The 14,422-nt window shown below is 38.4% G+C and overlaps 1 protein-coding gene across 4 annotated transcripts in view; it reads left to right on the forward strand.

The window, feature by feature from the left end:
* Positions 1-14,422, forward strand: part of NEK11 (NIMA related kinase 11) — a 258,711-nt gene that overhangs the window by 166,819 nt on the left and 77,470 nt on the right. For all 4 annotated transcript variants that reach the window (XM_032333018.1, XM_032332991.1, XM_032333000.1 and 1 more), the window contains exon 13: positions 13,118-13,178. In XM_032333018.1, coding sequence (XP_032188909.1) covers positions 13,118-13,178 — 61 coding nt within the window. The remainder of the gene's footprint in view (positions 1-13,117; positions 13,179-14,422) is intronic.

Consider the following 14,422-nt stretch of genomic DNA (forward strand, 5'->3'; position numbering starts at 1 on the left):
ATTCTGTTCCATTGACCTATGTGTTTGTTTTTGTGCCAGTACCATACCGTATATAGAAATATAGAAATCCAGAATAATGATGCCTCCCATTTTGTTTTTCTTTTTCAGGATTGCTTTGGCTATTTGGGGTCTCCTGTGTTTCCATAAAGTTTTAGGATTGTTCATTCCAGCTCTGTGAAAACTGCTGGTGGTATTTTGATAGGGATTACATTAAATGAATATATTGCTTTGTGTAGTATGGACATTTTAACAATGTTTGCGTTTCCAATCCACGAGCATGGAATGCTTTTCCATGTATTTGGTGTTTTCTTCAGCTTCTTTCATAAGTGTTCTATAGTTTTCAGGGTACAGTTCTTTTACCTCTTTAGTTAAATTTATTTCTAGGTATCTCATTGGTTTTGGTGCAATTGCAAATGAGATCAATCCCTTGATTTCTTTTTCTGCCACTTTGTTATTGGTGTATAGAAATGCAACAGATTTCTGGACATTGATTTCATATCCTCCAACTTTGCTGGATCCATGTATGAGTTCTAGCAATTTTTTGGTGGAGTCTGTTGGATTTTCTACATAAAGCATCATGTCATCTGCAAATAGTGACAGTTTGACTTCTTCCTTGCTGACTTGGATGCTTTTTATTTTTTCTTGTTGTCTGATTGTGAGCCTAAGAGAGAATTCTAGTACTATGTTAAATAGTATTGGTGAGAGTGGACATCCTTGTCTTATTCCTGACTATAGGGGAAAGGCTCCCAGTTTTCTTCACTGAAGATGATATTAGCTGTGATTCTTTTGTATATGACCTTTATGATGTTTGGGTATATTCCATCTATCCCTGCTTTGTTGAGGGTTTTTATCAGGAACGTGTGCTATATTTTGTCAAATGCTTTTTCTGCATCTATTAACAGGATTATATGGTTCTTATCCTTTCTTTTATTAATGTGTACACCACTGAATTCTTCATGGTTGGGAGATTTTTATGTTTTTCAGGAGTCATAATTCTCTAATTATACCAATACTAAGTTGACTAGGAAAACAAGAGAAGTGGTTGGCAATTTTAGGTGGTTGTTTTTTTGTTTTGTTTTGTTTTCTAATGGCCCATAAAAAGGCTTCAGAACATTAAAAAAGTGTTAACTCAAAGCTGCCATTTAATTGAATTTTTGATTTCTAGTGTATGCAAGGTTCAAAATATTAAAGTATCTGACACAGAAGACTTCAATGATAAATGTGATTCTTTTGAGTTTTGTCACTCTCTAATTCATCATGAACATATCTAGTACTATACACACCAAAGTTTTTCACATATTTCTTGAATGAAAACAAAAGTAAAGAGATTTTGCTATTGCTTCATATATCCTTGGTTTTAATGTAAGTTCTATAGTTATAGCCCCTCCCCCCACATATATGTTTGGGCATACACATCTCACTATTCTAAATGTAAAGCTGAGCAAAGAAAGGGCAACTTGTTCTGGAAGCCTTGCAGGGAAGGACAGATTTCTTAGTCTTAATGCTTAAATAGTGCTTCTTGAAAGCCATCTTGATTTTTACATGAAGATGATGTCAGATTTGTGAAATGTATCTACATTGTAATTAAAAGTTATAAACTCATATCTATAATACAGTGTAACAAATGTCATGATGCTAAGTGATTCCATGTCAGCACATTGCGGGTATTACTTTCCAAAGGGTATTTGGAAATGTCTGATGACATGTTTAATTGTCACAGCTTGGATGAGGGAGGGTACTGTAGTGGGTAGAAGCCAGGGATACTGCTAAACATCCTATAGTGCACATGACAGCCCCCCACCCAAAGAATTACCAAGCCTAACACATCACTAGTACTGAAGTTGAAAAGTCTTGAGTTAGCAAAATAGGTGCTTGTGGAAATTCTTCCCAACTTAAAGTAACATTTTTACTAATTGAATAATTGAGAATTCTCTAAGGCAAACAGAATGTTTCTAGAACAATCCTCATTGTTTCCTCAATGTTTCTAGAACAATCCTCTACTTTAATGGCAAGCTCATTAAAGTAGACTATCACCAATCATTCATGTTGGCTAAAGTTTGCCCTTGAATCTGTGGTCCACGGGCCAGCAACATCAGTCGCTGTTGAGAGCTTGTTAAAATGCAGAATCTTAGCTCTATTGCAGACCTGCTGAATCAGATTCTGCAGAATCTCAGCCCTACTCCAGACCTGCTGAATCAGATTCTGCATTCTTAGCCAGATCCCTGGATGAGTCCTACACACAGTGAAATTTGAGAATCACTGGGTAAGAGGACTGTGTATCTATACCTTACCTCCAACGCTGATCTGTGCCTAGAAACAGGCCAAGAGCTCCACTTCCTAAGAATAAGAAATAAGGTTGGAAAGCCTCCCTCTCACAGGTGTGAGGTAGAAATTACTCCATGCAAAAGCTTCCTGTTAACTATTTCCATTGCTCCTTTTAGGCTTTTCTCCACAGGTCAGCAATTAAAAGGAGAGTGAGGCGGTAACTAGTTTACTGTGGTGATCACTTTGTAATGTATATAAATGTTGAATCACTATGTTGTACACCTGAAACTAAAATAATACTGTATGTCAACTACACTTTCATTAAAAAAAGGAGACTGAGAAATTCATCGAAGCACACTGAATTTTAATATTCAAATTAACACAGATCTGCTATCACCAAATGTGAGTTACTGATTTCAAAAATACTTTTCCAGTTTCATCCTAAAATCCCTTTGGGTAACTGTGACCAATGTTTGTAGGGCTAACATATAAAAATCCTTTCAGTTAACCTCCGTAGAGAAAAAAAGCAAAACATGCTCTATCCTTTCTTTAAAAGTTGCTCCACAATCTAAGGAATCCTAATTCTAATACGAAGTAGCAAGATATAAATAACTACATATAAATTTCTACTAGTTGAAATGCTAGTGCTTGCTAAATGATTTAAAGAAATATTTTAAAGAAACATAAAGGTTATTTGAGGGCAGGGGTGGGAAAGAAACATTTTTTAATCTCAAAGAAAGAACAAAAGACATGTCTTAGTTGAAAAATTAAAGGCATTTTAGAGCTAAAGATACTAAAGCAATCTTTCTTCTAATGAGAGGAACTTATGTATAATAGAATAGAGTTTCTTATAGTAGAAAACTTTTACTTGAACAAAAGAGTAAGGACAGATAGCTTGCGAAGTCCCAGGACTAAATTCAGTAAAGACACTGAGGATCCCAGAGTGTACAGAACAGGAAGGTCTGTTAAGGTATTTGCCCAAATGAGGAGTTCCCAAAGGATCTTTCTGGGACTTCCACAGGATAAACTGGGTTTCACAGACAATTAGGCTTGGGAAGCATAATGTTAAACAAGGTTTTAGATCTTTACTAGAAGGCTTTTCAAAGCTTTCAATATGTTCATGAAGGTTATGAATCTCTAAGATACCATAGACCATGTTGCCAAGACATATTTTCATAGATTCATTTTAGAAAGTTGTTCATACATACTTTGATAAATGGCAGTACATGTTGTTTAGTAACAGTAGCAGGGATGCTTTCATACATTGCCTTGATGAGTTACAGTTTCGTTGAGGCCAAGGTAGATAAATCTGTGACCCAGAGAGTAAAGCGTCCAGTTCCTTATGGGTCATAGGATCTATAGGACAAATAACGTGAGGCCTGTTAGAATGTGGAATTAGGAGGATTCGTGAACCAGCCCCAGGAAGGACCAAGCTTGAAGCAAGGAAAGCCTGAGAAACTAATGAGCAGAAACCTAAATTTGGGCTGAGAAATTCTACACCTGACACTCACAACCTCCATGTGAGGCTTTTATCCCTCAGTAGTTGTGTGTCCCACAGTGCCTAGCAGTGTGTACTCTGTGGTGGTCACAGGGAAGGAGAACTTTGTGCAAGGCTTCAGCCCACAGTGGGCTCATCTTTGAAAGCACATTCATCATTTTGGGACATTTGGAAGGAAGTTTCCCAGAAGGCTCAGGAGAGGGATCTCACCAAAGGAAGTTCCAGTTGGGGGTAGTAGCCTGTGAGGTCTATCTGTCCCTGGGGTCAGCTCAGAAGGAGTCAGGGAATAGCCTTATGAGAGAACATCTGAGAGCCAAGAAAGAAAGTGACAGATGGAAGCAGAAGATGACCCTCAGGTGGCTCAGAAGGAAGCTCAGCAAATAAGAGCCGCTGAAAGAATTGAATGGGGAAAATGCATTCAAAGTCTAAATGCATTCAAGTTTGCGCAGGACTGGGAACTCTGAATTTACGTAAAACCTGCATGGTAAGGTAGAAACAGGAATACTCTGTTCATTGTCCTGGTGTGACTTTTCTGTTTATTGATTGCTTCTCATGTGCCCAGCTCCGAGCTAATAATTACTCAGCAGGCACGGTCCTGCACTCATGGAGCTCACAATAACAAACAAAACATTTAATTTTGTCTTTGGATAAGTGAATCAAAAGAAACAGAGCACTGCGAGAGGGTCGACTGAAGCGGTGGTAGAAATGTAATTTAGACAGAACGTTTGAGATTTGAAGGAGGAGGAAGACAGTCACTTAAATATGTGAAGCCAGAGCATTTTCAGCCATGAGAAGGGCCCCAAGGTGCAAAAGATCATGGTGCCTTTGAAAAAAGAGAGCAGTGTGGCTGGAGCAGAGTCAACAGGAGAGAAGCAGGAGGAGGCGAGGTTGGAAAGATGGAGAGGAGCGGGATCAAACGGGGCATGGCAAGCCATGACAGGATTTCCTTCTGTATACAGGGCTCTGGATTGTATTCCATGCACAGCAACAAAGTAATGACTCTTGTGGGGGAAATCGATTAAAGCTGTGCTACAGCAGAGAGAAGAAAGGAGGTTGCTGCATGGTCCAGGCAAGAGCTGATGGTGGCTTGAGCTACAGTAACTGTTGGATTTTTATGTTTACTTTTAATGTTTGGCTCTTTCTCTTTTAATTGAAAGAAGGGCCTTTGTACTGGTTTCCAGTTTAGCTTCTGTGTTCCCACCAGCCACCTGATGGTAGAGAGTGTGTATTGCAGGGGAAATAATGTGGGAATTGACTGCTGGAAGAGGATGGTCTGGGATACCCTAGGACACAAGTTCATCCCTCCCAGCCTCTGTTCATGCCTTCTCTTCTCTCCCATCTATGGAAATGGATCATCTGTCCCCAGATAGTGAGCTAAAGCTACATCTGTCTCTTTCATCTTCGTATACATTTGGCACATAACCAGTATTCCGTAAATGGTTCCTAAATGGAATAAACTGGGTAGTGGAGTGACACCTGTGTGTGTGAACTAAATCTTTCACCATGGCTAGCTCTAAGATGAGGAGATATTCTGGATTATTTAGTAAGACAGAACTTGCTGATGAATAAGTGAGAATCTATGCAGTATGATTTTTATAGCCCTGTAATGATACCACGTGATTTTCTCCTTTGACATACCTGCTTTCTGCTGCCTGAAATTTGCTATTAGAAATTCATTCCTCTGATATGAGGTTGTATCCCTTATCGAAACACAAATATCCTGAGATAACACATGAGCCTTATCAATTGTCCTGGGCTTTCCCAGTATCTTTTCTTGAGAGAAAGCACATTTCCGTGAGAGGAGGATGAAACAAAGTAGGAAGGAGCTCCTTGTGGAGAAAATGCACTCCTTGGGATGGGTGGGAGCATGTAGTAAAGAGTGAGAACAGAGAAAAAAGGACAGTTTCTAAAAGTTCACATTCTTTGGCTCAACAATTCCACTAACCTAAAAAATAATGTTATACATGGGGCCAAGTTTTATGTCCCATGATAATCACTGCAGCACTACTTGCAACAAAAAAAGTGGAGGCAACAAGATGTCTGGTGATGGGGGCACGGGATAAAGAAATGTGATATGGCTATACAGCGCAAGTTTGTGCTGCTATTCAAATTATGTTCCTGGAGAATTCTTACTAGCATGGGATGAACGTCCAAACAAAAATGCATGGTTGTCTGTGTGTTCCATGTATACCATACATCTACAGTATAATTTCAAATATCTGAAAGATAGGTCTAGGTAAAAAAGACTGACTAGATATGTGCATATATATTGGTGAAAGTTGCATCAACAGTGATGGGTTACTTTGGTGATATTATTTTCTTTTGATAATTTTCTATTATTTTCCAGAATAAAAAATAAATACGAATTATTAGAGGATGTATTATTTTTAATATCTCTGTATAAACATTGTTTCAAAGGACAGATTGCCCCAGATATCATGGCTTTCTTTGTGGCCTCTGGGCAGGTGTTGGTAGGTCTCACGTACATTACAGATCCCACTGACCTTTTCAGAACAGCTGCCTTTGCCCCCTTAGGAGCAATTTCTAATATACTGGCCAAATTACTGCATCTACTTCTGAAAAAAATCTGGGTGTTTGACTGAACTTGAATCTGTGGGGCAGTTTTTCAGAGCTGAGTCTTATCTGATGTTCCTCATGCCTCAGGGACCTATTCCTATTAGGGCGGAGTTGGTGGTTATGGGGGAAGGAGGCCTGAAGAGTGTCTACATTCATCAGCAAAAGAACCGTTACATCATTTGCACAGCATTTGAAATTCGGCTCCCTGGCACTTGGCTGAAATGAGTGCAGGCTGGTGGCACTGTAATTTGGCTTCTGTCTGGAGGTGGTTGCTTTTTTAGGCCATTTAGCTCTGGCAGAGATTAATTTAAATTGTGAAACAGTGAGGAAATGCACAGGTTCCAGGCAACAGCATAATCCGTGCATTGTACCAGCCATAATATGCTCCTGCAAGGTGTTTCCATGACTGAACTTCTTGCTGAAGTACAAACATGGCACAGAATAGTGGAAATCATCTTTTAAAAAGACGTTGGTATTCATTTCCATTTTCTTCCTTTCTCCTGGGGGTGGATATATTTCTACTGGGGTCTTTTATGTTTGATTAAATGATAACTTCTGCAACACAAGGAATGGGTTTATTGCTAAAGTAATTGCAGTGCAGTAAAACAAGTTCCCTAACTTCTTTCCTAAATTATTTAATGTAAAAAAAAATAAAAGAAGCTGATCTTTGTAATGAGTTCTCTCTTTTTCAAAATACAGAAAGTTTCATTTAAATGTTAAAAAGTATAGTTGGCATCTTATTTAATTCTGTAGCTTATCAATCTATTAATGTAATTTATTTTGATCATCAAGTTGTTCAGATTTAACCAGGAGAAAATAATATGTATGGGAAGATAGAGCTATATATGTAGATTACCTGGTCTCAATCAGGGGAGATTTTGGCCCTCAGGAAACGTTTGGCAGTGCCTTGTGACTTTTTTGGTTTCCACATCCCAGGTTGAGGGATGGGTGATGGGATTATTTTATTGGCATCTAGTGAGTTGAAGCCAAGTATGCTACTAAGCATCCTGTAACATACTCACAGAATTATCTGGCCTAAAATGTCAGTGACACCAAGGTAGAGAAACCTTGGTGTGTATAGATAGATGGGGGAATGAGCATGTGAACGTGGTGCCCCAACATCAAGGTGAAGGGTATATAGGAATTTTGTACTGCTTTTGCAACTTTTTAAAAAAGTTTTCTTTAATATATTCTTTAATAAGATACAACCGAGCCCCTAGTATGTCAGTTAAACATGGGGATGTGGATCCATAGGAAGTAGAGAGGAAACAAATGTAATCTTAACCCCATTCCTTTTGGCAAATAATGGAAATACAGAATACAAACGGACCAATTCTCAAAGTGTCTCAGATTTTATAGTCTTTGAAGACACCATAACAGTTTTATAATGAACTTTGCTGTAATCTGTTAAAGAATCTTCAAATTTAATAATGAGGATGCTTAAGAATTGTAGTTTTCCTTAGAGCAAAATTTAACTCAAACATAATAAAAAGGGACCGTACTAATACTCCTTATATGAAGTATGAGAATTAATGTCTTATGCAAGACCAAGGCAACTATTTTCCTATCACTGAGATATAAAGTTAAATATGGTGTCTTCAGCTGCTTATAAAAATGGGTTAAATACCGGAACAAAAAGCTTTTATTTTGAATTACAGTCAGCAAAAATGAAAAAAACGAACAAAAAAAAAAACCCCAAAACTTGTGAATGGTTTTTAAATGATTTGTTACTAAATGTAAACATACATATGGTCAAAGTGCTATTTAAAAACCTTCAAATTGTAATTTAACCAGAACTTACTAATACCCACCACAAACAATCAGGCAAATTCTAATATTCTGGTAGCAGTATATTAGGAAATAACAGATATTAAATCTGAAACTTAGGAAATTAAATACATGGAAAAAAAACTATTTTAAAGGAAGAATAGAAGTTGGTAAGAACTATCACCACTGAAGTTTTCCTTATAAATATCTTCCTTGAAATTTACAGTGAAATCAAACAAGGTGGGCAGAATATGCATAGCTACAAAACAAATGCAGTGATGCATTACAGCAGAAAGAGGGAATGCATTTTGTAATCCACAGGATCAGATTTGTGGATACAGATTTTCCTGTCGGTCTGATACTATTTCCAAATTTTAAAAATATTGTTCAGTGGGTACAATTGGAGTTTTGGTCTTAATGCCCTAATTAATCTGCATCTTAGAGACAGAAAGGTACTTGTCCTTTGTTGGGAATGCAAACTGAGCTCAGTCATTGTCCATGACCTCTTCTGCCCTAGTCTTCAGGGTAAGAAGGGAAATTGGCAGACTGTGTTTGTTTACTCTTCTTGAGGCCGAATTTAGACAGAGAACTGATGCTTTGCTTACAGTTCTCTTAGAACCTGGAGTTGGAAGCCATTGATGAAGAGCCCACCCCTCCAAACCCAGCCCATCTGTAGCTGCATTTGTCCCCAGGCTGCATTATATTGCATATATATCTCAGCAAAGAATTATTTTTGAGTTTTTTTCATGAGCTTGCACTCTGGTTCCTCCAGTAATATTGTGAAGCTCTGCTTGGGTTTGGAGCCCTGCCTTCTACTCTACGTATGTGTACTGTATATCTACATGTATATGTATGTGTACTGTAGTGACTAAGAAGAATTCAGGCTCTGGAGAACACCACCTGTTCCACCTCTTACTAGTTACATGAACCTAGTCACAATATGGAGCCTGTCTGTGCCTCGGTTTTCTCAACTGTTAAATGCGGAGGAAAATAGCACCACTTAGTTGAGTTTAAATGAATTAACACATGTAGACTGGTGGAACAATGGCACATATTAAGACTTCAGTACAAGTTAGTATTCATTCACTCATTCATTCATTCATTCATTCATTCAATTTTATTAGAATTATTTCCGCCCTTCCCACACTCTTCTACAGGATTCCCTGTCCTCTATGTTAGGAGAATATAACTGATATGTCCCAGCCACCCAGATGCTTCCTACAGCCTGACTCTGGTGCTTGTTGTTTCTATTGCTTTGACTCAACTGAGATACTTATTGCAAATCTCCATGTCCTGTGGCAGGCACAGTGATTGGGACTTTTTAACCTTTTATATCTCTGTTCTTTTCCCATTCCGTCCTGTTCTATCCAACTCTCTTCTTCCACCCTTTTGGTATTTCCAACAAGCCATACCCTCTACTAAAGGCTTTTTATTATTTCATTTGTTTTTTGTAAGAGCCCTGTGTGTGAGAGAAGACATTATTCTCCTTTTGCAATGAAGGAAAATGACAATTGGAGAGGTTAGCCAACTTGACTGAGGCTACAGAGTTAAGAAGAAGGAGTATGCTTTTTCCTCTACTTTCCCAGTAAGGATGTACTTTGAGTGGGAAGAACCCTGCTGTCCAACTAGGGTTAGACTATGATCTAAACAGTCAATGCCATTCTTCTGTTTTACTTCCTTGGAAATCATTGAGACTGGAAGAGATCTGCACAGGTGAGTGTTTAGCATTCCTCATGTTCCTGGGGCCATGCTGGGTGCTGGAGACATAAAAATGTGAAATACTTGGTAAGCGATCTCAGTTTATTTAGTGTTTCAGTTATTAGTTATCTTACTGTGTAACAAAATGCTTCAAAACTTAATGGTTTAAAACAGTGATTTATTGTCTCTCATGATTCTCTAGGTAGATTGCCTGGACTCACTAGATAGTTCTGTTTTTGTTTTTTTTTTTTTTAAAGATTTTGTTTATTTATTTGACAGAGAGAAATCACAAGTAGATGGAGAGGCAGGCAGAGAGAGAGAGGGAAGCAGGCTCCCTGCTGAGCAGAGAGCCCGATGCGGGCCTCGATCCCAGGACCCTGAGATCATGACCTGAGCCGAAGGCAGCGGCTTAACCCACTGAGCCACCCAGGCGCCCTAGATAGTTCTGTTCCATGTGATATTGTTTAAAGTCACTCATGTGGCTGCATTTAGCTGGGAGCTCAGCTTAGGGGTCCAAGATGGCCTCATGTATATGTCTGACAATTGATGCTGACTGTGACTGGGGGCCTCTGTCTCCTTCCACATGGCCTCTCATGCTGCAGGGCATCTCACCATAGTATCTCTCCAGTAGGAGAGCCTGAACTTCTTTACATGGTTTTTGGCTTCCACGATAATAAAAATGGAAGCTACATGACCTCTTAAGGCCTAGTAGTAAAAGTCACAGAACATTACTTCTGCCACATTCTGAGGCCCAGAGCAAGTCACAAGGCCAGGTTAAGGCATGGGGAAGGAGAATCTAACTTTTGATGTTAGGAATGACATAGGAACAAAGGAATAGGAAGGATTATTGTAGCCATATTGGAAAACAATCCACACACCTACTGTCCATCTAACTCTTTGTGGAAGAACCAGGTTTTAGAGCTGAAAAACCCCTTAAGAATCATCTGATTCAACCGCTAGTTTCATAGATGCAGAACCTTAGACCTGGGAAGTCAAGCCACTTGAACCAGACCAGCAGCACATTTAGTGGAGGAACAAGAGGTTGGTGTCACCACCTGTGAATGCCAATGTGTGCTTTGCTTTACCTTCAACAGAGGATGTCTCTGCTGGGTTTCTCTTTGAGTCAAGGTTGTCCCTGTTAAATTTGGAGTCCACAAGAGTGCAGAAGAAGGAAGGGATCTGTTTTTTCCTCTTCTGAATCATCCTGCCTCCCTATTACTGGGCTGGACACCAGGGTCTTCAGTTAGTGCTTTAGCCTCATTGACCAACGTTGGCCAAACATACCTTCTTCATCATTGCCTCTTCTATACATCAGAACATGAAGTGATGCTGGGTTTCATCACATGCATAAAAAGCTGCTCAAACCCCACCAGATGTTATATTTTGAAACAACACATTTATGCAATGTTTTAGGGTTCTCTTATACCACAGTGCATTTTTCTAAAGTTCACAAATACTTCAAATAAAATGTGTTGCTTGTTTAGAAATGGAGCAGGTGAGCCACAAATTATTGATTTTCCTCAATGTAACCACAAACCTGAAAATAATTAAATGGTTCCATTTTCCCAGATCATTATGATGCTATTGTGTATATTTCCAGTCTCCTGGATAGAGGACAGGCATTTATTTTGTAGTAAAGACAGTATTTGTTGCCAAATACAGTTTTGGGACCCTCCCTTAGCTCTCATGAGGGTATTTGACTCTTATTGAGAGCTAAGGTAAGTAAGAGGTACAATTCTTAGGTTTATGACCCTTTGAAGACCATACATTTCCAAAGAAGAATTGGTAGAGACATTCCCTAGGAAAAAAATATTCACTTGATTTTTGATATATTGAATAGATTATAGATGAACTAAAACCCTTTTCCCCATTCCAAGTAGCATTTACTATTTTGTAAATTAAGTAAGTAATATTTATTTATTATAAAAAATTTAGAAAAGACGCAAGTACACAAAGGAGAAAATAAAGATCATCTATAATCTTACCTTATAGTCAAAGCCACTGTTAACATTTTCAGTCTGTGTTCTTCCCATCGGAGAGATAGAGGAATAGATCTACAGATTGATAGAGATGGAGAGATTGAAATATATATATGTATACATATAAATATAGGTATAGATATTTTTCTTTTAAAAAATTGGATCATACTACACCAAGAAAAAAAACTTTAGCACAGTGAAAGAAACCATCAACAAAACAAAAAGGCAATCTACTCAATGGGATATGGTCTTTGCAAATGATATACCCGAGAAGGGTTTAATATCCAAAATATATAAGAAATTATACAACTCGACACCAAAAAAACCCAAACAATCCAATTTAAAAATGGGCAGAGGTCCTGAATAGACTGTTTTCCAAAAGAGACATACAATGGCCCACATGAAAAGATGCTCAAAATCATTAATCATGAGAGAAATGCAAATCAAAACCACAATGAGATATTACTTTATACCTGTCAGAACAGCTAAAATAAGAACACAGAAATAGCGAATACTGATGAGGATATGGAGGAAAAAGGAGTCCTCATGCGCTGGTGGTGGGAATGTAAATGGGTACAACCACGGTGGAAAACAGTATGGAGGTGCCTCAAAAAATTAAAAATAGAATTACCATAAGATTCAGTAATTCCACTACTGGGTATTTACCCAAAGAGAGCAAAAAAGTTGGAAAGATAGATGCACCCTATGTTTATTGCAGCATTGCTTACAATAGCCAAGATATGGAAGCAGCCCAAATGTCCATACATAGATGAATGGATAAAGAAGATGTGGTATATATATAATTTATATATAATAGAATATTACTCAGGCATCAAAAAGAATGAAATCTTGCCATTTGCACCAACATGGATGGCCTTAGAGGATATTATGCTAAGTGAGAAAAAGATAAAGTCAGCAAAAGACAAATACCACATGATTTCACTCATATGTGGAATTTAAGAAACAGACAAATGAACAAACAAACAAAAAGAGACAAATAGCTGCTATTAAATACAGAGCACTGTGGTTGCCAGAGGGGGGATGGGTGGGAGGATGGGTGAAACAGGTGAGGGAATTAAGATTACACTTACCTTAATGAGCACTGAGTAATGTATGGAAATGTTGAATCATTATATAGTATACCTGAGACTAATAATAACACTGCATGTTAATTATACATCAATTGCAAAAAAAATTTTTAATGGGCTCATACTGTCAAATAATTTTGTCACCATCTTTTGTTTTGTTTTGCCTAAATGTGGCAAAAACATTTTTCTATGTCAATAAATATTCTTCTATCATACACAGAAGTAAATCCCTCTTGTTTTGACAGGACAGTGATGTTGAAGCACTGGTCAGGTGTCTGGAAAATGTCCTGGGTTGCACCTCTCTAGGTAAGTTGCTTCAGATTCCAAAATGTAATGCTACCTGCTGATTCTAATGGACTATCTGAGGAGTAGAACACTTGGAAGGAATCTTTTTTTTTTTTTTTTCAGATTTTATTCATTTATTTGATGGAGCAGGGGGAGCCGTAGAGGGAAAGGGAGAAGCAGGCTCTACACTGAGCAGGGAGCCCTATGCGGGACTCAATCCCAGGACCCTGGGATCATGACCCTGAGCCAAAGGAGGTGCTTAACCAACTGAGTCACCCAGGCACCTCACTTGGAAGGAATTTTACAGATATTTTAGTCCAACCTATTCATTTTATATAGGAGGAAACTGAGGCCAAGAGAAGGTGGAAGTCTGGCCCAGGCCCAGACAACTCAAAGTTTATTACTGTAAGTGACCAGCAGTCTCCAAGGATAAAAAGTTGGAATTCAGTGGCCCATTGTGATCAAGCTGTGACCTGGCAGTGCATAATAAAACTCAGTCTTCCTGTAGAAAGAGATTGAATTCAGTCAAGCTACAAGGACCATCACTTGGAAGGTCAGTCAGTTACTAGAAGCGATTTGGTCTGAAAAACAAAGCTGAAATTTCTTTAGCATTGTCAGTTTCAATAAATTGGATGACTGTGCTTCAAGGATAAAACCCTATTTCTTAGTTTCTCCTTCTTTTTCTATAATCTGAAAAGCCCAACTGTGGAAACTTCTAGCAATAGATGATGAATTGTCACACCTGCCATGGGTAGAAGGACAGAGGATATACCTACAGGTCCTGGGTGAAACAGGCTGGGATTTTTTTTTTTTTTTCTTTAAATTTTGTTTTGGGTTTTTTAAGTTTTTTTATTGCATGGCCAAAACAATCTCCTCACAGGGAATGGCATAAATAAAGATGAAGTGTCCAGGTGTGCAAACATTCACCAATATTTTATTAGGAGATTTAGGCACAGTTTATACCCTTTGTGTAGCTTATTCCACATCTCTGCAAAGCCTCAGTCATAAACATCTCCTGGGTTTTTTCTCCTGATCATTGCTCTACAATCTGTTCCACTGCACATCAGTAACACTTACTGGGTACCTTTAACTTCAAATCCAAGTATGGATTTGAAGACCAGGAAGGCTTTCCTTTGGCCAAGTCACTTTTCTTCTCCGGACCTTGGATTAGATCAGTAAGTTTCAGACTGGGCTCCTTGGGGATCTCCAAGAGCAGATAAGTCTCTGAGCAGCTAGAGAACAGAACCTATGTCTACACTGCTCAT

The sequence above is a fragment of the Mustela erminea genome, chromosome 1, assembly GCF_009829155.1.
Source record: "Mustela erminea isolate mMusErm1 chromosome 1, mMusErm1.Pri, whole genome shotgun sequence".
Classification (NCBI taxonomy): domain Eukaryota; kingdom Metazoa; phylum Chordata; class Mammalia; order Carnivora; family Mustelidae; genus Mustela; species Mustela erminea.